General features: G+C 37.6%; 1 protein-coding gene across 1 annotated transcript; it reads right to left on the reverse strand.

The window, feature by feature from the left end:
* Positions 1–339: 339 nt before the first annotated feature.
* LOC108702279 (uncharacterized methyltransferase-like C25B8.10) lies at positions 340–20,011 on the reverse strand. Its single transcript, XM_041578097.1, has 7 exons — positions 19,802–20,011; positions 9,219–9,329; positions 7,287–7,447; positions 6,405–6,618; positions 4,886–4,986; positions 2,015–2,152; positions 340–1,497 (listed from the first exon to the last, which is right to left on the reverse strand). The coding sequence occupies exons 1-7, from the start codon at positions 20,009–20,011 to the stop codon at positions 1,410–1,412; spliced, it is 1,023 nt and encodes a 340-aa protein (XP_041434031.1). The 3' UTR covers positions 340–1,409.
* Positions 20,012–21,249: the final 1,238 nt, after the last annotated feature.

Consider the following 21,249-nt stretch of genomic DNA (forward strand, 5'->3'; position numbering starts at 1 on the left):
ACTGGCCCTCAGCCTCTGTCATGAAATTAATAATAATGTGGCCCTCCAGCACAGTGCGATCAGGAATCACGTAGTCCTAGCATTAATAATTGGATACATTAGTGAAATGATCTTTCACTTGGTCTATACTGCTGCCTGTGTGCTGAAGGTGTTAGTAATAGACACGTACTGGCACATAGTGATGCACCACTCTTGCATACATGTCTATTACTAACACCTTCAGCACACAGGCAGCAGTATAGACCAAGTGGCAGATCATTTCACTAATCTGCCCAAATATTACTGCTACAGCTACATGATTCCTTGTTTAAATGAGTTAAATTATGTTTATGGTTCAAAGAATGTCAGGCTGAATGGTTGGCTCCCACACATTTTCACCTCAATAAATCTGGCCCTTGTTGCAAAAAGTTTAGACACCCCTGCCTTAGTGGATTCAGAGTGGTTTGAAATAAAGCTTCGCCTTTGTCTCTTTATTTAAATGTAAGGGGGGCAATTTACCTCTACTTCATGTATGCTTAATGATATGATCTACTGCTGCAAGACAATCATGAGCATCTCTACAAGATGTGGCAGCAACTTTAATTCCATGGATAGTGAAATATCCCATTTTTGGAATAGTGGGTGGTGCCATTTAGTTTTGTTTTATTGTCCAAACCCATTATATAATATATATAACTGCATTTATGCTGGAAAAAATGTTCTTCTGGTGTACCATTTCCGCTGCACCCCATGGATGCATGTTTTACTTGATACCCTTGCCTTGAACGTCAAAGCTCTTTGGTATAGCTCTGCCTCTTGGGAAATGCATGTTGGCACATGCAGTTCTAAGGGTAGGTAATGTGGTGCCATTATACTATCTAGAACCACCCTCTAGGACTCCATTGCCTGCATTTATTCTATTTATTCTAAATGTAGTGGGTGTGTTATTGCATCTTTGGTTCATAATCATATTTTTTATCTGCACTACACCTCAGAGCTGAATTATTAATTATTATTCAATTACAATTGGTAGCAAAATACTAGTGCTTTGCTACCCAGTCTAATACAATTTCAGCTCTGATTCACTAATTACACAGTTTATGGAGTCATTTTCTGGCCCTGTTCAGGTACAGTATTTACAAATGTATGAACTGTTGGATGAACTTTGGATGAAAGAGTTTTTGTTTCAAGAACAATATAGAAATGCCTTGACAATCATTACATTTTGATGAAATTTAGGATTCTAGTGAAGTTAATGATCTGATACCTTTATCTGGTATATAGCTTTAATAATGTCTGAGATTTTAATTTTTTTTAACAAAGACAACTGAAACGTGCATGTTCTGATATAATAATGGAGAGGCTGTAAATAACTTTGCTCCAAAATGGCTCAGTCTTCTAATAGTGCAGGTTTGATAGTTGAAGGCAATTCAAGGTTTGGATGCAAGAAGACAGAAATAATCCACATGAAATCCCAGAAGAACATCAGAAGCAGATTCACCCAATAAATCTAACAACCTGCAAGAAAGAATATAAGATCATAAGTAATTATTAGAGACTGCAGAGACACAGATAAGATACAAGTTTGCCATGTGTAATATATTTGTGTATGATTTCCTTTATTCTTATTTCAAAAGGTGGAAACAAGCAATTTTAAGAGGGACAAACTCCAATCTGTTTTAGTTTGATATAAATAAGAAAAAATATCTGTACTGTGCTGTTCTACCTTCATAAGTGTTTCCTCCTTTTATATTTATTTTGCATCATACACTATTTTCATAAAGTGATACAGTATATATAAATATCAACATGCATCCATTCATTCCATTGATTTGCAATGCAATTCATTATAAGAAGGTTCAGTTTGCACAGGTTGTAGGTCATTGGATAAGGTTAGCACATGCTTAGTAGAAAACATCTAAATGTTGATAAATTAAATGTATAATACATTTACAGAAGAAAATCAGGTTGATTATTGTTCTCTGGTTTTTATATTTTCTGTGTTGTGTACTATCTTCTCCTTTTATCCACATACCTTTTCTCTAAATCTTGTAGAAAAGCTGTGGCCTTATCTTTGTCTTGCTCTAGGAACTCCTTGTACAAACACATTGCCTGAAGGAAACTCATTATTTCGGAGACTGTTAAGAGAAATACTTCACGGATGCCGCTGATCCTGAAAAACAAATGGAATCACCCAGTCTTGACAATAATTGTGACCTGCCCAGTTTAATACAGTTTATAGATCATCCTCTGTGCTGCCGTCAGTTACCTGAGCTTAGGGGCCAACTCGTGGAGGCTTATTTATTACATATTGGGCTTAAGTGGTTTTAGAGGTTTTTGGTACCATGACTAAATTCAAACTTTAAAACCGAATTCAAAAAAAAGATCTGAATAAAAAAAGTGCAAATGAAAAAAGCTCTAAACGGATCAGTAAAAAATCTGAATACCTCAAACACCTGGAAAATGTTGAGTTTTTCAGACAATTTCTAGCAGTGAAAAAATCCGAAGAGCTCTTAAAGTCTGAATTGGGCCCAATAGGATTAGTGCAGCTCCCTTTGAATTCTATAGCACCTTTGACTTTTAGCAACTTTTACTTGCCGACGTTTTGCCTTACACTTTACGGAAATATAGGAAAACCACAATTTTTTTAAAAAATGTTTTTTTAATGTGGGAAAAAAATGTTTTGATTGCTAGTAAATAATAAATATTGAAATGTCCACTTGATTTATGGACTTATTTGTTTTGAGTTCTTTGTATGTGTGGATTATTTGGGTTGTTACTGACATCTGGGGCAGATATATCAAAGGTCGAACGAAATTTTAGAATTGAAAAACTATGAATTTCGAAGTAATTTTTGGGTACTTCGACCATCGAATAGGAAAATTCGACTTTGATTTGAATTGGAAATACTTCGAATATCCGACCATTCGAAAATCAAAGTACTGTCTTTTTAAAAAACTTCGACTTCGAAACTATGTTAGCCTATGAACCTAGAACCAACATTTGGTTGTTTTTAGAAGTTGAAGTTTTTTTTTTTGAAAATCGTTCGACAGATTAATTAAATTGTTCGATTCGAATGATTTCTACGATCGATCGTTTTTAACTAGATCGAAAACAGCTAAATTTAAACTTCGACTATCGAATTTTTCAATTCGATGGTCGAATTTCAAAGTTTCTTCACTTCGAAATTCGACCCTTGATAAATCTGCCCCTTAGTGTTAACTTCATGTCAATAGCCCCATTTAAAATATATTTACTGAGAAAAAGGTTGATGATTCAATCATTATTTTCTCTGCTGTATAAAACACAGCATATCTAGATATATAAATTTTTAGGGCCTAGTTCACCTTTAAATACTGAGTAACTAGGCTACAATCTGACATAAAGAAGCACAATTCACAGTATAAATCAAGCTGATTGTAAGGAAATTTAACATATTATGGTTGTAACCTGCCTGTCAAGCAGATCGTGGCTTCTTATTAAGCAAAACATGTAAAATTACAGGCTAAGATGATGGAAAAGTTTATGGAAATGAAAAATGAAAACAATGCACATTCAATTGCTGGAATAACTCCCTAGTTTTTTCCATAGAAGAGTTTATCAGCTACCTCAATATCATCAGTGGGACCCATGATCACCCTGTGCTCACCGCCTTGTTACTCCACTGCTGCCTTGGTTTAAGATCAGTGCAACATTAGTGCAATGATGCGTCTTTCCCTTTGGAGCCACAGGCATGGATTCATTGTTTTGTATTTTTACTATTGTTTACTTATATTTCTTATGGGATCTGTTATCTAGAAAATTGTTATCCAGAAAGCTCCAAAATACAAGAAGTCAGTCTCCCATAGACTCCCATTTCAATAAAATAACTTGGATTTTTTAAACTGATATTCTGTTTCTCTGTAATAATAAAACAGCCACAGTAAACTCACGTGTCCGTATCCCCGTTCCTCACTTAAGGCGCACCTCCCGCTGTTGTTCACTCCTCCACATGGTGATCCACCCAATTATGTAGTCCATGCAGCAGAAAAAGTTAAGGAGTGTATCCAAACAGCAGATCCTTAAAATCAACAAGCTTTATTCCAGGTTACATTTAAAAACAGTGAACAGGGCTCCACAAGAAACATACTTCCTGTTCTATGACAATGTGGTCACCTGACACATTTCATGCCTAGTTCTGGCACTTCATCAGAGGTAAAGCTTGTTGATTTTAAGGATCTGTTGTTTGGATACACTCCTTAACTTTTTTTGCTGCATGAATAATAAAACAGCACCTTGTACTTGAACCCAACTAAGATATCATTAATCCTTATTAGAGGTAAAACAATTCTATGGGGTTTATTATTATTTAAATTTCAAATTACTGAACAATCCCTTATCCGGAAAACCCCAGGTCTCTAGCATTCAGAATAACAGCTCTCATACTTGTATCAAGAAATTGTGGGATAATGTGCATAGCAGGCATATGAAAACATTTCTGTAACAACCTTTAAGTTATACATTCAACAATGGGCCAGATTCAATTTGATGAGAAAAACTGAACACCTAATCAGTGATGGGTGAATGTATTCACCAGGCGCAAATTTGCAGATTCTCTGCCGGCGAATAAATTCGCAAAACAGCCGAGCAAATTCACTGGCGAAAATTCGTCGGCGTCAAAAAAAAAAATTGGATGGCAGTGCATTTTCGCCAAAAAAACAGACGCCGCCATCACTAATTTTTCTCCACAAACAGCAAATTCGCCCATCACTACACCTAATTCAATTCCAGATAGTTTTTGAATTTGGTCTGATATCTTGGATAGGAAATAAATATCAAATTACTGTATATCATATAAACTCTATAGTAACAACAAATATTATTTAACTTTATATGTATAGCTTCTATATTTGCACTTGTTTCTTACCTCTGCTTATCTTTGAATGGTATGGCACTGAATAATTCTGGATACATAGTCTTCATTTCACCAACAACTTTCTTATTAAAATCAGAGAGAATTTCCAAAGCCTGTATCATGAGAATTGCAAATAATAATTAGGGGTTAGTGATTAAAAATATATAAATATATATTATATTATATTATTAGCCCAAAGTTATGGTCACCACATCAGGCCATCAAACTATTTCTAGGTTTCTAGGTTCACAACACATTCCCTTGAGTAGAGTTGCCTGTTTGGGCCATCACGTACTGGACTTGGTCAGTAGGGTAAAAAAAAAAAAAAATCTAAAAAAAAACAGTTGCCCTATGGCCTGGAAAATAGATGACATTTTCTATAACAATGAAGAGAAGTTTGGATGAAGAATGCTGTCATAATGACAGTGATCCCCTAATGACATAGCTATCAACTAAGAGTACAAGTGGAGCTCACCAAATCTCTTTATTGGATTTTCCCACGGGGTATCCTGTGCGTGATATCCCAATTGAGTCAATCTATAGAAATATGTAGAGGTGTGGCACAAATCCAAGGCAGCAACTGAACTGCAAAACTTCTTTATTGTGGATAGAGGTACACAACATGTTTTGGGCAGCACCCTTTGTCAAGGTGCCCGAAACATGTTGTGTACCTCTATCCCCAATAAAGAAGTTTTGCAGTCCAGTTGCTGCCTTGGATTTGTCCCACACCTCTAGATATTTCTATAGAGTGACATAGCAATCAACAACTGAACTATTTCTGTTTGTATAATCCTTCAAGAACTCCGAGCAGACGAGACAATGTTCAGGTTCATTCTCTGAACAAAATCAACTACAGGTATGTGAGATATTATGTAAAATGTTTGGGATATGGGGTTTTTATGGATACTAAAATAAATTAAGCATTATATGAATAGGATGCCACCAATATGCCCTTATGCGCTTAGTTACCATCAAGGTACATCTTTATTATGAAGCAGAAGTTGGCCTAAAGTGATCAACTTCTTATGTGGGATCTAATTCTAGAGACAGTGGCAACTGGTCACTTGTGTTACAACAAACATCTGTTGCTATGGGTAACTAGACCTGGTAAACAATTAGTGACATTTATTACATAACTAGAATTGCTTAGAGCAGGGTTGCCCAAATGGTGGCCCACAGGTGGATGTTGTGTGCCTAGTAAATCTCCATGTTGAGGATTTTCGGATTCAAAATGGAAAAAAACTTAAAAGGTCTTTTAAACCAGCAATCCAGTGACCGTAAAGGGAAAGGAGTGGAAGATTCAAATCCCTACTAATGCTACTAACTTTATATTCACTTCACTTAACTTTTTATAACCAATTAACCAACCAGAGAACCTCAGAAAGTTGCATAATGTGAACTCCTTTAAATTTCATTTACAAATAAATCATAACAACTGCATTTTTTTAGATATTTAGAATTAAACTGTATTTTATTATGCAAAAACATTTTTGAGTTTTTTTAATTGCCAAAATGAATATCTTCTTCTCACCTCACTAAAGGCAGCAGTTAGTTCCTCTGACTTGTCCTTATACTCAATCTCAAATACAACTGAAAAAGAATGTAAGGCCAAACAGCCTCCATGTTTAAGCACCCGAGCTGCTTCCAGTCCAAATTTCTGTGGATTGAACCAATGAGCAGCAAGGCCTGCATTAATCAGATCCACTGATGCATCTTCCAGAGGCAGCTCCTCAGCTGGGGAAATTCTGCATAGAAGAAATTCATGATTCTATGGTAGCACATGAGTATATTTTGTAATGTATGTAACAACAATGGCAGAGAGGAATAATGTAAAAGTCTTTGAGCTAATTTTTATTTAGGCACTCTTCTATTCATACTCCAGTCTCGTATTCAAATCAATGCACGGTTGATTGGGTAGTTGGGACTCTAGCTACAAAATGTAATACTTACCGTAAAATGCAAATTGAAGAGCTGCTGAATAAAAAGCTAAATAACGCAAAAACCTTAAATAACAAAAAATGTAAACCAATTACAAATTGTCTCAGGCTATCACTCTTTACATCATACCAAAAGTTATCTCAAAGGTGAACAACCCCTTTAACCAGTGGCGGAAAAATGGAATGAATAGGGAGCATTTCTGAGCATTTTTCCATCTGCCCACTGATCTGGAAAAAGCTTGGGCGACAAAACAGATGGAATAGCCCCTTGTGCAACTAACAGGGGTAACAATAGATAGATAGATAGATAGACAGACAGACAGACAGACAGACAGACAGACAGACAGACAGACAGACAGATAGATAGATAGATAGATAGATAGATAGATGATATAATAATTCAACAGTATAATGCTCCAGCCATGTTAATGACTGGAATCAATATAATTTATGAGAAATATAGCAAAATCACTTACTGGTAAGAGATGTTCTCATGTGAAGTACATTTTCTGGCCACACTTATTTGGGACTTACTTACATCTATTCCAATTACCTTCTGGAAATGTGGAGCCAAAGTCCGAGTGGACCTCCCTGTCCCACAGCCAGCATCAACTGCCAGCTCAAATGGCTTCCCTTTCTGTACAGAATGAAGCACAATTAGTCATAATCATGAGTAACATTTAATTATCGGAATCACCATTTAAAGAAACTGGTTTCTATTAATACATTTCAAGATTGGCCATTCTTACCCAGTTAAAGGGGTGGTTCACCTTTAAGTTACTTTAAGGGGCCGATTCACTAACTTCGAGTGAAGGATTCGAAGTTAAAAAACTTCGAAGGTTTTTTTGGGCTACTTCGACCATCGAATGGGCTACTTCGACTACGACTTCGAATCGAAGGATTCGAAGTAAAAATCGTTCGACTATTCGACCATTCGATAGTCGAAGTACTGTCACTTTAAAAAAACTTCGACCCCCTAGTTCGCCATCTAAAAGCTACCGAAGTCAATGTTTGGCTTGGCTAACTTTTTTTGATCGAAGGATATTCCTTCGATCGTTGGATTTAAATCCTTCGAATCGTTCGATTCGAAGGATTTAATCGTTCGATCGAAGGAATTATCCTTCGAGCGTTCGATTGAACTATCTGCGCTAAATCCTTCGACTTCGATATTCGAAGTCGAAGGATTTTAATTCCTAGTCGAATATCGAGGGTTAATTAACCCTCGATATTCGACCCTTGGTGAATCGGCCCCTAAGTATTTGATAGAATGCCCTATTCATAGCAACTTTGCCATTGGTCATCATTACTTATTCTTTATAGTTTTTGTATGAACTGCAGCAGCCCCAGCAGCCAAAAAACAGTTGCTCTGTGATTTACTCTAAAGTGCCACTGCATAAATAGGCATAGCTTTTATTAGAAAGCTCATGACAAACCATCTATAGTTAGCCACTTTAACAAACAGACATTTGTATTATTTCATTGTTACAGTCCCCAGACCAAAACTAGTTGTATTTTTCAGGGAAATAAGTTTGAGGGGTCCATTACAAGCAGACATTGGCTGTGGACTCTGCATTTCTTGATGGGTCTGCAGTATAATCGCCCCAATTTTTTTGCTCCTGCTGCTGTTAGGTATAAATTTTGTCCTGTGGTATGTGGTGCAAAAATCTGTATCTGACTGTGAATGGCTTATTGCAGTTTGCAGCCACTATGAAAGGACAGCACCTGATTGAATACCAGGAAAACTCACTCTGGGCTCAGGTGTCAGTGGAGCCTCATGCTGCTAAACATTTGGCCTATTTCATGTCCATTCCCTATTTCTATGAGAAGAACTAGGCTAAATAGATATAATAATAGATTATCGTATTTAAAGAAAAGAAACTAGGAGAATGGAAGGAGTACTGAGAGTGGGTCCTTGGTCTAAGGTTTTTTGGTGGGCACCTGGTCTAAGGTTTTTGGGTAGGCTCCTTGTGTCCCAGTCCGACACTGATTGTGGGCATTCCTTACATGCATATGACTTACATGGCACTCACGAAAAGTGCCTATGAAAACAAGTACATCCAGAGCCATATACTAAACCCATGCTCAACCAGCTCTCTTGTGCTGGATGTGCCAACAAAGACATAACAGTAGTGATGGGCGAATCTGATCCTTTTTGCTTCAAATTTAGAAAATTTGCTAAAATGCATTGAAGTCTATGGGGACAACATTTTTTTGACGTACAAGTTTGTGATGGGCGTCATTTTTGTGGCAAAGCTTGGCAAAAAAATTCCAGGATGTCCATCATCTGAAAACATAACATACAGTATATCTTGGAGCCTGAAAAGTGTTGGAAAAATTACGTAGAATCTGGGAGCAATATTGAAGAATGACAAATAAATCCTTTGGGCAAATCAAACATAACCCCTTACCTTTTCTTCCAAATATGATATTATCAAATTCTTAATTTTTGGAGAATCGACAATCATGCCAGCTTGATAAGCATCAGAGAATTCCTTGTTATGAAATATATCTACAGCCATCTATAAAAAGATTAAAATATGTTATAACCAAAGAGAAACAATGACTTAATGCAGGGAAATGATAAGTGTGGAGCAGAGTGATCTGTAAATATAACTACCATTGATAGCAGTCTCTGTCTGTACATTTCTATACTCTGCCCTTTGTTTACCCAAGAAGCACAAGGTAAAAATGTGATTAATGTGTGTGTTACATTGACAGCAAGTTTCAGAGCTGTTTGTGCTTCACAAGGATAATTGGATTTTAATCTCTATTTAGATGCTTAATTACAACGGAAATTTTTATTTGAAAAATGTGTCATAAAAAATAAGTCAGGATCTGAAAAATGATGCTGTCATTTTCAGTAGCAGATTACAGTTTTGGTCTTTTTGAATGTTTACCAGCAAAAAAGCGTACAAAGTGTTCTTTAAGTTTCTTAATTTCAAACTTGGAACGATGACAGATTTTTTGATACAACAATATTATCATATATATTTAATACTGTTATGAGCTGGGGGAACTCCTGGGGCAAACAAATTGCTGTATCAAATTTCAATAAAATAAATAAATCAATACAACAACACCAAATATGAAGAGTCCTCTGTACTAGAACACAGCAGCTGATACTACTGTTCAAGCTACTCTGAAAGCCTTAGGGCAGATACACACGGACAGATTTGGGGAGATTAATCACCTGGCAACAATTTCCTCTTCTTCGGGGCAACTAATCTTCCTGAACTGCCTTCCCCTGCTTTCCCGCAATTTTCATTCTAGCCGGTTGGGAAGGCAGGGGAAGGCAGTTTGGGGAGATTACTCGCCGGGCGACTAATCTTCTCGAATCTGTTCGTGTGTCTCTGCCCTAAAATGCTCCTGCCATGAGGCAAGGTGAAAATCTTGCCTCAGGCGGCATGGAGCTGCCAGTTACCAGAGGTGGCAAAAAGTCGCCTCTAGTAACTTTGAACGCCGAATTTCCATTTTTAAAAATGTAAATTCGGCTCTGCTAGTGCAGTGAGCTCAATATCGCTCGCTACACTAGTGATTGCCCCCCCCTCGACCCTCTTGACACTAGTAGTTAAAAGCAGACCCTGAAATGTTCCTGCTTAAATGCTTTTGATGCAGCTTCAGTGGTCCTGTGGGAACATAGCTAATGTAGTAACCCAGACTGGTATGCAGTGTCGGACTGGGGGCCCCGGGGCCCACTGTAACTGCTGACCAGGGCCCCACTTGCTGAGCCGTACCGTGCGATCCCTTCCTTGCATTCCGCGCCGGCGCGCATTTGTAGACAGTGCGGTGCTGGCGCGGGCCCCCCTTGCTGAGCCGCACTGTGCGATCCCTTTCTTGCATTCCACGCCAGCGCGCATGCACAGACGGCGCCGGCGCTCTGTTTTTTTTTTTTTTACCACGATTGGGGGTCTGGCTCATGATAGGTCGGGGCCCACCGGGTTTTTTCCTAGTTTCCCGCCGGGCCAGTCCGACCCTGCTAGTATGGAAAGACAAAACATAAAGTAAGGTTTGCAGATTTAGCGTCTCTCTTTCCAGTAGCTGCTCTCGCAGGAATCCGGCCACTTCAGTCTGGAGTTACACTGACACACGAAGAACCACCTGCTGTACGGCGCTCACCAAAACACTCACAGGAGACAATGCTGCTTAATGAAGATGCGGCTTTATTGTGCATACCATGTTTACATTGGCAGTGGGTTGGAGATAAAACGGACGCGAGTTCTGATGAAGTGCCGGGAGAGTTAGGGCACGAAAGGGCAGATTAGGTGGATAAGGGGGAATTAATTGAAAGGACTGGTCTAAGACCTGAGCTGCATAAAAAGGTGTTGGGCCCTTGTATCTAAATTTCAGGACCATGCAGTCCTTTTCTGATAATGGTCATGAAATAAGGTTAATGTTGTTCGTTAAATAAAGCTGACAATATTTTTTTCCGATAAATTTTTATTGGTTTTCAAAAGTGTATAATATAAAATGGATATACAATATGATGCACATTATAAATCCAGGACAGTAACCCATGGCAACCAATTAGACAAGTGCTTTCAGTGCTTAAACTGTGGCTGGCTGGAAAAAGCTAATGATTGATTGGTTGGTATGGGTTACTGCCCAGGTGCAAATTTGCCCCATGTTTATAAATGAGCCCCTGTAACTGGAGTTGGGGGTTCATGGTCATAGGAGAAGGAGGCAGATTTAAATGAACCTTTTTTTAAAATCTGCATGATTCTTACAACCTCCTAGGATTGCTGTTTTGATACACATTTGGCTTCTTCCGCAACCCTGCTGCTAAACAGGTTCAGTGGAGGAGGTTTGTTGCACTTTCCAGTTCCTTGTTGCAGCAATTTTGCTGCTGTTCAGTAGAATTTTAACATAAAGCAATTTAAGAAACTTGCCCCAGATGGTACTTAAAGGGGTGATTCACCTTTTGCCTTCTACTTCTTCTGACTCTTTCCAGATTTCAAATGGGGGGTCACTGAACCCTTCTAAAAACAAATGATCTGTAAGGCTACATATGTATTGTTGTTGCTAATTTGCATTATTCCTCTTTCTATTCAGGCCCACTTCTATTTATATTCCAGTCTCTTATTCAAATCAGTGCATGGTTGATTTTTTGGTCTCTAGCTACAAGATTGAATGCTTAAAATAAAAATTGAAGAGCCGCTGAATAAAAAGCTAAATAACTCAAACCTTAAATAATAAAAAAAAAAAATTCAATCAATTACAAATTGTCTCACAATATCACTCTCTATATCATACTAAAATTTATGTCAAAGGTGAACAACCCCTTTAACCAGTGGTGGAAAAATGGAATGAATAGGGAGCATTTCTGAGCATTTTTCCATCTGCCCACTGATCTGGAAAAAAATTGTGCCATTAAGGGTACCTTGTAACTACCTCTTTTCAGGCAACCATTCTACACTCAGACCAGGGGCGATCCTGGTAATTTTGCCGCCTGAGGCGACCTTCCTTTTGCTGCCCCCACCCCTCTCTACGGCACTCACCTCTTCAGTGCCCAAGGGGGTCGGGGGCGGTCCACGTTGCATCGGAGGGGTCGGCGGTGGTCCACATTTCTAATGCAGAGAACACAATTGCTCTCGCTGCACTAGAAAAGCCGAATTTCCAGGTTGAAAAGCGGAAATTTGTAACCAGGAGAGCCATTTTTGCTGCCCCTGGCAAACAGGGGGGCGCTGCCGCCTGAGGCGAGTGCCTCAACTCGCCTCATTGGTGGAGCGCCCCTGACTCAGACTGCTTGCTCTGCGTTCAGGGGTTCTCCTAAACAGCATTTTGTATGTTATTTAAAGGGATACTGTCATGGGAAAAAAATTTTTTTCAAAATGAATCAGTTAATAGTGCTGCTCCAATAGAATTCTGCACTGAAATCTATTTCTCAAAAGAGCAAACAGATTTTTTTATATTCAATTTTGAAATCTGACATGGGGCTAGACATATTGTCAATTTCCCAGCTACCCCAAGTCATGTGACTTGTGCTCTGATAAACTTCAATCACTCTTTACTGCTGTACTGCAAGTTAGAGTGATATCACCCCCTCCCTTTTCCCCCCCCAGCATCCAAACAAAAGAACAATGGGAAGGTAACCAGATAGCAGCTCCCTAACACAAGATAACAGCTCCCTGGTAGATCTAAGAACAACACTTAATAGTAAAAACCCATGTCCCACTGAGACACATTCAGTTACATTGAGAAGGAAAAACAGCAGCCTGCCAGAAAGCATTTCTCTCCTAAAGTGCAGGCACAAGTCACATGACTGGGGGCAGCTGGGAAATTGACAAAATGTCTAGCCCCATGTCAGATTTCAAAATTGAATATAAAAAAATCTGTTTGCTCTTTTGAGAAATGGATTTTAGTGCAGAATTGCAGAGTAGCACTATTAACTGATGCGTTTTGAAAAAAACAAGTCTGCCTTTCCCAGCATCCCATGCTCTTAAAGGCACATTCAGCTACAACAATTGAAACTATTAACGAAAAAATACATTTTTATAAATATACATTTAACTTTCTATCTTCCCATAAAAGGAGCATACAATCTTATTATTCACAAAAAACAGGCAAAACCACATTATTAGCATATAAGAAAAACATATTTTGTTTACATGTGATATGCTGCAGCTTTACCAGTTGCTAATTAAGCTCAGTGCATGCATCCTGCAAACACCCAGTGCTAAGGTTTTGCTCACATTATACCAAATGGGAACAGATACACTTGGTAAGTAATAATTTTGGTGATATTTGTAATGCTGGATAAAATATGGAGAGCATAGTTTATTACATTGTCTGCATCAGGGTCGGACTGGGGGCTTGGTGCCCACTGGGGCTACTGGCCCTGGGCCCCCCTCCGGCACCCCCTGACGCTCCGGCACTCCGGTGCCAGGTATGCGTATGCGCTAGTGCGCATGCGTGAAATTTGATTTTGCCACGACCCCCGACAAAAAGGGGTCGCGCACCACTGGGAAGCGGATCTGGGCTGGCGGGGACCACAAGAGCCTGGGGCCTATCGGGTTCTTCACGGTGTCCCGCCGGTCTAGTCTGACACTGGTCTGCATAGGAAGAAAACATAGGAAGAAAAAGAGGTTTGCTGGCCAGCAATAAAGGGCAAAAACATTTATACCACACATACAGGCAGACAAAATAAATCACTGTGCATATCCTAACACAAAGTCTGAGTGGACCTCCCTGTCCCACAGCAAGTATCAACTGTCAGTTCAAATGGCTTCCCTTTCTGTAAAGAATAAAGCACAATTAGTCATCAGGTGTATCATTTAATTATCAGAATCACCATTTAAAGAAACTGGTTTCTGTAAATACATTTCAAGATTGGACATTCTTACGCAGTTAAAGGGGTGGTTCACCTTTAAGTTACTTTAAGTATTTTATAGAATGCCCTATTCATAGAAACTTTTTCATTGGTCATTATTATTTATTATTTATAGTTTTTGTATGAACTCAAGGTAAGAAAACAACTGCTTGGCACGCACTCCACAGGACTCCAGGTAGCGGTAAAAACTTTTTACTTTATTGCACAAACATATATTATCCTAACGCGTTTCGTGTGTTACCACACGTAATCATAGGCATTAAATGACAATTACATACACATGGTTTAAAAAGCATTGGAAGCTTTCGTCATTAGAGACGTACTTCCTCCTTAAAATTTCTTAACTCTTTCAAAGCTGTTTGTTGTGTTCTAAAGATTCCATTTTCTTTTACATAACGTTCTTATAAGTTATTTTCTATATAACCTCTGAAGTCTATATTTATTTTTATTTTTCTTAACTTTACCATCATTGTATAGTGTGTTTTAATGTTTCTTTTCCGTATTTTTTCTTAAAGATTAAATTGTTTCAATAAAATTACTTTTCTTGTTTCAATTTTTGTTTTACTATTTTATGTAACTTTAAGTTTATAAATTCTGACAATGTTTGGTAATTCTGAAACTTTTGTTGGGATGGGGGGCTATTGTTTTGCGTTATCATTTCTTTTTTGTTTCTTAGAAAATCATTTTTATCCCCTTTTCTCTGATTTATGATTATAACTTTCTTTCTAATATATTAATCTATTTTTTCTCTTTTTCTTTTCTTTTTATATTTATGTGTGACAGCTTACATCCCATCTTATGTTTAACCCTTTGGGTTCTCGTGTATCTAGTAGAAAGATCCATTTTACTTCTAATTCCAAAAGCTTTTTTTGTTTATTTCCCCCTCTGCTCCGATTTCTCACTTTATCTATTCCTTGGATTTGTAAGTAGGAAACATTTCCTTGGTTACATTGGGAGAAATGTCTGGATACTGTGGTAGCGCTACTTTCTGCCCCTATCTGGCTTATATGTTCTCGCATTCTATTTTTTAAGGGACGGGTAGTGCATCCTACATACTGGATGCCACAGTGTGTACACGTTAACAGATACACAACATAGCTTGTGTTGCAATTGATAAAGCAATTAATATTATATTCTTTTTGTGTGTTTGTGTTTATGAATGTTTTAGACTTGTGCATCTGTATACATGTTACACATCTGGATGCTCCACAGCAGTATGTGTCTTTTACTTCTAACCAGTTGCTTTTGTTTTCTTTTCTTTTAAATTCACTTGGGATAGAATGTGTCCCAATGTTGGCGCTTTTCTACTTACAAAATTATATCCTTGTATTAATACCTCTCTCAATTTGCTATCATTGTAAAGCATTAGTATATGTTTATTAATTATTTGTTTTATCTGAATGAATTGTCTGCTATATGAGGTAATAAATAATGGTTTTTCCATTCTTTGATGTCTATTTGAGTTTTTCGTTTTTAGCAAGTCCTCTCTAGTTTTTAATATAGCTGTTTTAAATGCTCTTTCTAGTTCTTGCATTTGGTAACCTCTTTGTAGGAATTGATCCCTTAGATTGCAAGCTTTACTTAAAAATTCTGCTTCTGTGCTGCAATTTCTTCTAAGTCTACAAAATTGTCCTATTGGTACTCCCTGAAATACATGTCTTGGGTGACATGAGTCTGCATGCAATAACGAATTTCCTGCACATTTTTTGCGATATACTGTAGTTTGTACTTCACCATTTTCATGAAACAGTTCTAAGTCTAGAAACTGTATATTTGTGCTGCTGAATGTGCCCGTTAGTGTTAAATTTAGATCATTATCGTTTAGTGTTTCTATATATTTCAAATAAGTTTTCCCATCACCTTTCCATACAAAAATCAAATCATCTATATAGCGTTTATAGATAATAATTGCTCCCGTGTCTTTTATATTACCTTCATATATGTGTTTTTCTTCCCACCAACCCATGTATAGGTTGGCGTATGTGGGTGGGAAGAAAAACACATATATGAAGGTAATATAAAAGACACGGGAGCAATTATTATCTATAAACGCTATATAGATGATTTGATTTTTGTATGGAAAGGTGATGGGAAAACTTATTTGAAATATATAGAAACACTAAACATGAATGATCTAAATTTAACACTAACGGGCACATTCAGCAGCACAAATATACAGTTTCTAGACTTAGAACTGTTTCATGAAAATGGTGAAGTACAAACTACAGTATATCGCAAAAAATGTGCAGGAAATTCGTTATTGCATGCAGACTCATGTCACCCAAGACATGTATTTCAGGGAGTACCAATAGGACAATTTTGTAGACTTAGAAGAAATTGCAGCACAGAAGCAGAATTTTTAAGTAAAGCTTGCAATCTAAGGGATCAATTCCTACAAAGAGGTTACCAAATGCAAGAACTAGAAAGAGCATTTAAAACAGCTATATTAAAAACTAGAGAGGACTTGCTAAAAACGAAAAACTCAAATAGACATCAAAGAATGGAAAAACCATTATTTATTACCTCATATAGCAGACAATTCATTCAGATAAAACAAATAATTAATAAACATATACTAATGCTTTACAATGATAGCAAATTGAGAGAGGTATTAATACAAGGATATAATTTTGTAAGTAGAAAAGCGCCAACATTGGGACACATTCTATCCCCAAGTGAATTTAAAAGAAAAGAAAACAAAAGCAACTGGTTAGAAGTAAAAGGCACATACTGCTGTGGAGCATCCAGATGTGTAACATGTATACAGATGCACAAGTCTAAAACATTCATAAACACAAACACACAAAAAGAATATAATATTAATTGCTTTATCAATTGCAACACAAGCTATGTTGTGTATCTGTTAACGTGTACACACTGTGGCATCCAGTATGTAGGATGCACTACCCGTCCCTTAAAAAATAGAATGCGAGAACATATAAGCCAGATAGGGGCAGAAAGTAGCGCTACCACAGTATCCAGACATTTCTCCCAATGTAACCAAGGAAATGTTTCCTACTTACAAATCCAAGGAATAGATAAAGTGAGAAATCGGAGCAGAGGGGGAAATAAACAAAAAAAGCTTTTGGAATTAGAAGTAAAATGGATCTTTCTACTAGATACACGAGAACCCGAAGGGTTAAACATAAGATGGGATGTAAGCTGTCACACATAAATATAAAAAGAAAAGAAAAAGAGAAAAAATAGATTAATATATTAGAAAGAAAGTTATAATCATAAATCAGAGAAAAGGGGATAAAAATGATTTTCTAAGAAACAAAAAAGAAATGATAACGCAAAACAATAGCCCCCCATCCCAACAAAAGTTTCAGAATTACCAAACATTGTCAGAATTTATAAACTTAAAGTTACATAAAATAGTAAAACAAAAATTGAAACCAGAAAAGTAATTTTATTGAAACAATTTAATCTTTAAGAAAAAATACGGAAAAGAAACATTAAAACACACTATACAATGATGGTAAAGTTGAGAAAAATAAAAATAAATATAGACTTCAGAGGTTATATAGAAAATAACTTATAAGAACGTTATGTAAAAGAAAATGGAATCTTTAGAACACAACAAACAGCTTTGAAAGAGTTAAGAAATTTTAAGGAGGAAGTACGTCTCTAATGACGAAAGCTTCCAATGCTTTTTAAACCATGTGTATGTAATTGTCATTTAATGCCTATGATTACGTGTGGTAACACACGAAACGCGTTAGGATAATATATGTTTGTGCAATAAAGTAAAAAGTTTTTACCGCTACCTGGAGTCCTGTGGAGTGCGTGCCAAGCAGTTGTTTTCTTACCTTGATGTCTCCCCCATGCTGAGGGTTCGGGGCGCAGCACCCGGACCACCAAACAGGAGCGGTGAGTGACCCACAGTCTTACCATATTGGAATATTTTAAGCGGAGGGCCCGGGGCAAGTGCACCCGAGCCAATTTGAAACAGCGGTGAGCGCATTTGTAATGAATGATATAACATACCGCTATGTAGAAAGGGTTTCCAATTTGTGATATCAAAGTGTGGCGGGTGGTTTGAGCGCTTCTGCTTTCCTTCTCTAAAAGTTTTTGTATGAACTGCCTTCTTGTTGCCTCTTCTTGCCTCTAAGCAATAGTGATGGGCGAATTTATTTGCCAGACGCAAATTTGCGGCGAATTTGCACGATTCGCTGCAGCTGAATAAATTCCCAAAATGGCTGGGAAAATTCGCCGGCGTCAAAAAAAAAATGTCACCAGCATCAAAAAAACAGACACTCTGTGATTTTCTCTAAAGTGCATTAGCAGGCATGGCTTTTTATGAGAAAGCTCATAACAAACTATCTGTAGATAGCCCCTCTTAACAAACAGATATTTGTATTATTTCATTGTTACGGTCCCCAGAAAAAATCCAGCCCCCCTAATGCAGCCCCCTTCACTCCTACTGCGCACTTGTTTATGTTGGAGCCCTCCTACTGCCTTCCTTTGGTTCTCCTGTTGGCTTGGTCACATGTATTGCCTGCCTTGGATTGAGTGAGCTGAACTACTACACTTACACTGTTTATTTTACTTATTTCTTTCTAAACTCTCTAAATTTGGGGGGGGGGGTTAAAAAATTTCTTCTGTCTTCTCATTTAGCACACTGTTGTTTACTCACACACTAACAGGCAACTTTGCCAAGCACACACACACTTTTCACACTTATACACTTTTTCCCATATACTTCTTTTCTTTTTTTCTCTGCTGAAATTTTATTTCTAATCTTGTTCTATAATTATCTGCTTTATTTTATTGTGTTTTTGCAGTTTTTTTGGCATTTTCATAGTTGCTTTGTGTTTTTTATCTATTATATTGCATTTTCACTTGTATTGCTGTTTGGTGCTTGTTATCACCAGGAAAAAGTTTGCCTTTGCAATGACACTGGTGGATGTAGGATTTGGCACTGGGTGAGCAAATTTTATGCAGTGTAGCAGTAAAAACAATTGTATGTAGGTTTGTTTTTAGTGTTAGCAGAGAGCTGATCTGACGTGCATGTGCAGCAACTCTGTAAGTGAGGACAGACACAACAACTTCTGTGTTGTTGTAACTTGGTTGCTTTATAGAACTCAGCATAAACACTTCAGCATTAAGTAACATGCACTGGAACAATCTCTGTTGTTTTCCAACACCCCTTCTCAACAGTATGGAGATTATTTCAAAAGATTCATTCTTTTAATCAGTTTCTCAAAATGATCCTTGGGTAATGGTTTGGTTAATGCATCTGCCACTATAGTCTCTGTTGGACAGTACTGCAATTCAATGATGCCCTGATCTTGAGAGTCCCTTTTCTGTTTGTGACAACTTAATACATCCTTGGTTGTCTTCCAAGAGTAGGGTTGGTTTGTGTATGTCCATACCAAAGTCCATCAAGAGTTGATGTAACCAGATAACTGCTTGACAAGCTTGTGCTGCGGCAATACATTCAGCTTCTGTTGATGATAAGGCTACTGTGGCTTGTTTTATACTGGTCCAACATATGGTGCCTTTTCCAAGTTAAAATAATAATCCTGTGGTTGACTTGCGATCTTTTACATCACCTGCCCAGTCTGCATCTACATAACCAGTTATCTTTGCTATGTGTATTTCTGGCAATTTCAACTTCTTATTGATAGTCCCTTTCAGGTATTTTATAATGCACTTTACCGCATTCCAATCATGATGCGATGGAGCCGAAACCTTTCTGCAAAGTATTCCTACTGCTGCTGCAATGTCTGGTCTTGTCACTGTCATTATGAACAACAATTTGTCAATAACCTTTCGATATTGGTGGTTGTCTGTCAACAATCGCTCAACATTCTCATCTTTCAGATATTCAACTTCCATAGGCATTTTCACTTCCTTTGCTTCCTCCATTCCAAAATAGGTTATCAGTTCTTGAATTTTATTTGATTAAGTAGGAAACTTCCATCCTCCTCTCTCTTAATTTGTATTCCCAGGTAATAAGTGACATTTCCAAAATCCTTCATTTCAAAGTTTGCCTTTAGTCTTTGAACAATGTCATCACTGTCCCCTTCTTGCTCATAACAGACTAGCACATCATCCACATAGATCAATTCATATATCCATCTGTTGGTTTCTTTTTTACTGTAAATACATGGACCTGCCTTGCTTCTGGAAAATCCTCCATGTAAAAGGACTTGATTTATTTTCTCATTCCAGGTTTTGGCTGCTTGTTTAAGTCCATATAGGCCCTTCTGAAGCTTGCATACCAAATCTGTACTTTCTGAGTTCACAAAACCAGGTGGTTGTTCCATATATAGGTCTTCATCAATTTCACCATAAAGAAATGCAGTTTTTACATCTAGGTGTCTTACTTGCATACCTTTGCTGACTGCCATACATAAGAGTATTCTCACAGTTGGATGTTTCACTACTGGAGCAAAAGTTTCATCATAGTCCTATGATTATTTTAGCGACTAATCTAATCTAGCCTTGTAACGCTCAACTTCTCCATTTGAATTGTATTTCACTTTAAATATCCACTTACAACCTATTGCTTTGTGACCCTGAGGTAACTGAGTCAAAGTCCATGTTTCATTTTTGTTCAAGGAATCAATTTTCTCTGGTGCTGAAACTTGCCATTTTTTCGCTTTACTTTTTGGTAGCTAATTGATCTCTTCCCAAGAGTTTGGTTCAAATATTTCTTGTATGTAAGCTTTGTAAGAGTATTTGGGAGCTGGTATCCCTTTTGTGGTGTGGGTTGACCTTCGCAGTTCAGTTTCGATTTGGTTGTTGAGGTGTACTTTGTGAATTTTCCATCATGTGCTTCATAGAGTCACGTGTTTTGCCAAGTAGTTCTACCCCTCCTGTCACAGACACTGTTGATGTCTCTTCAGAGGATTCAGGTATCATGGTTTTTGATAAGGAAGACTCGTCAAAATATACGCTTACTGTCACTTTGCAGGTTTTAGGATTAGAACTCTGTAAGCATTACTTTGCTCACTGTATCCAACCAATACACCTTCTGTAGCTCTGTCTCCCATGTTATGGCATTTTTCACTTGGAATGTGCACATATGCCTTTCAACCAAATGTTCTCAAGTGATTTACACTAGCTTTCTTACCATTCCATAGCTCGTAAGGGGTATCTGC

Source organism: Xenopus laevis, chromosome 9_10S (genome assembly GCF_017654675.1).
Source record: "Xenopus laevis strain J_2021 chromosome 9_10S, Xenopus_laevis_v10.1, whole genome shotgun sequence".
Classification (NCBI taxonomy): domain Eukaryota; kingdom Metazoa; phylum Chordata; class Amphibia; order Anura; family Pipidae; genus Xenopus; species Xenopus laevis.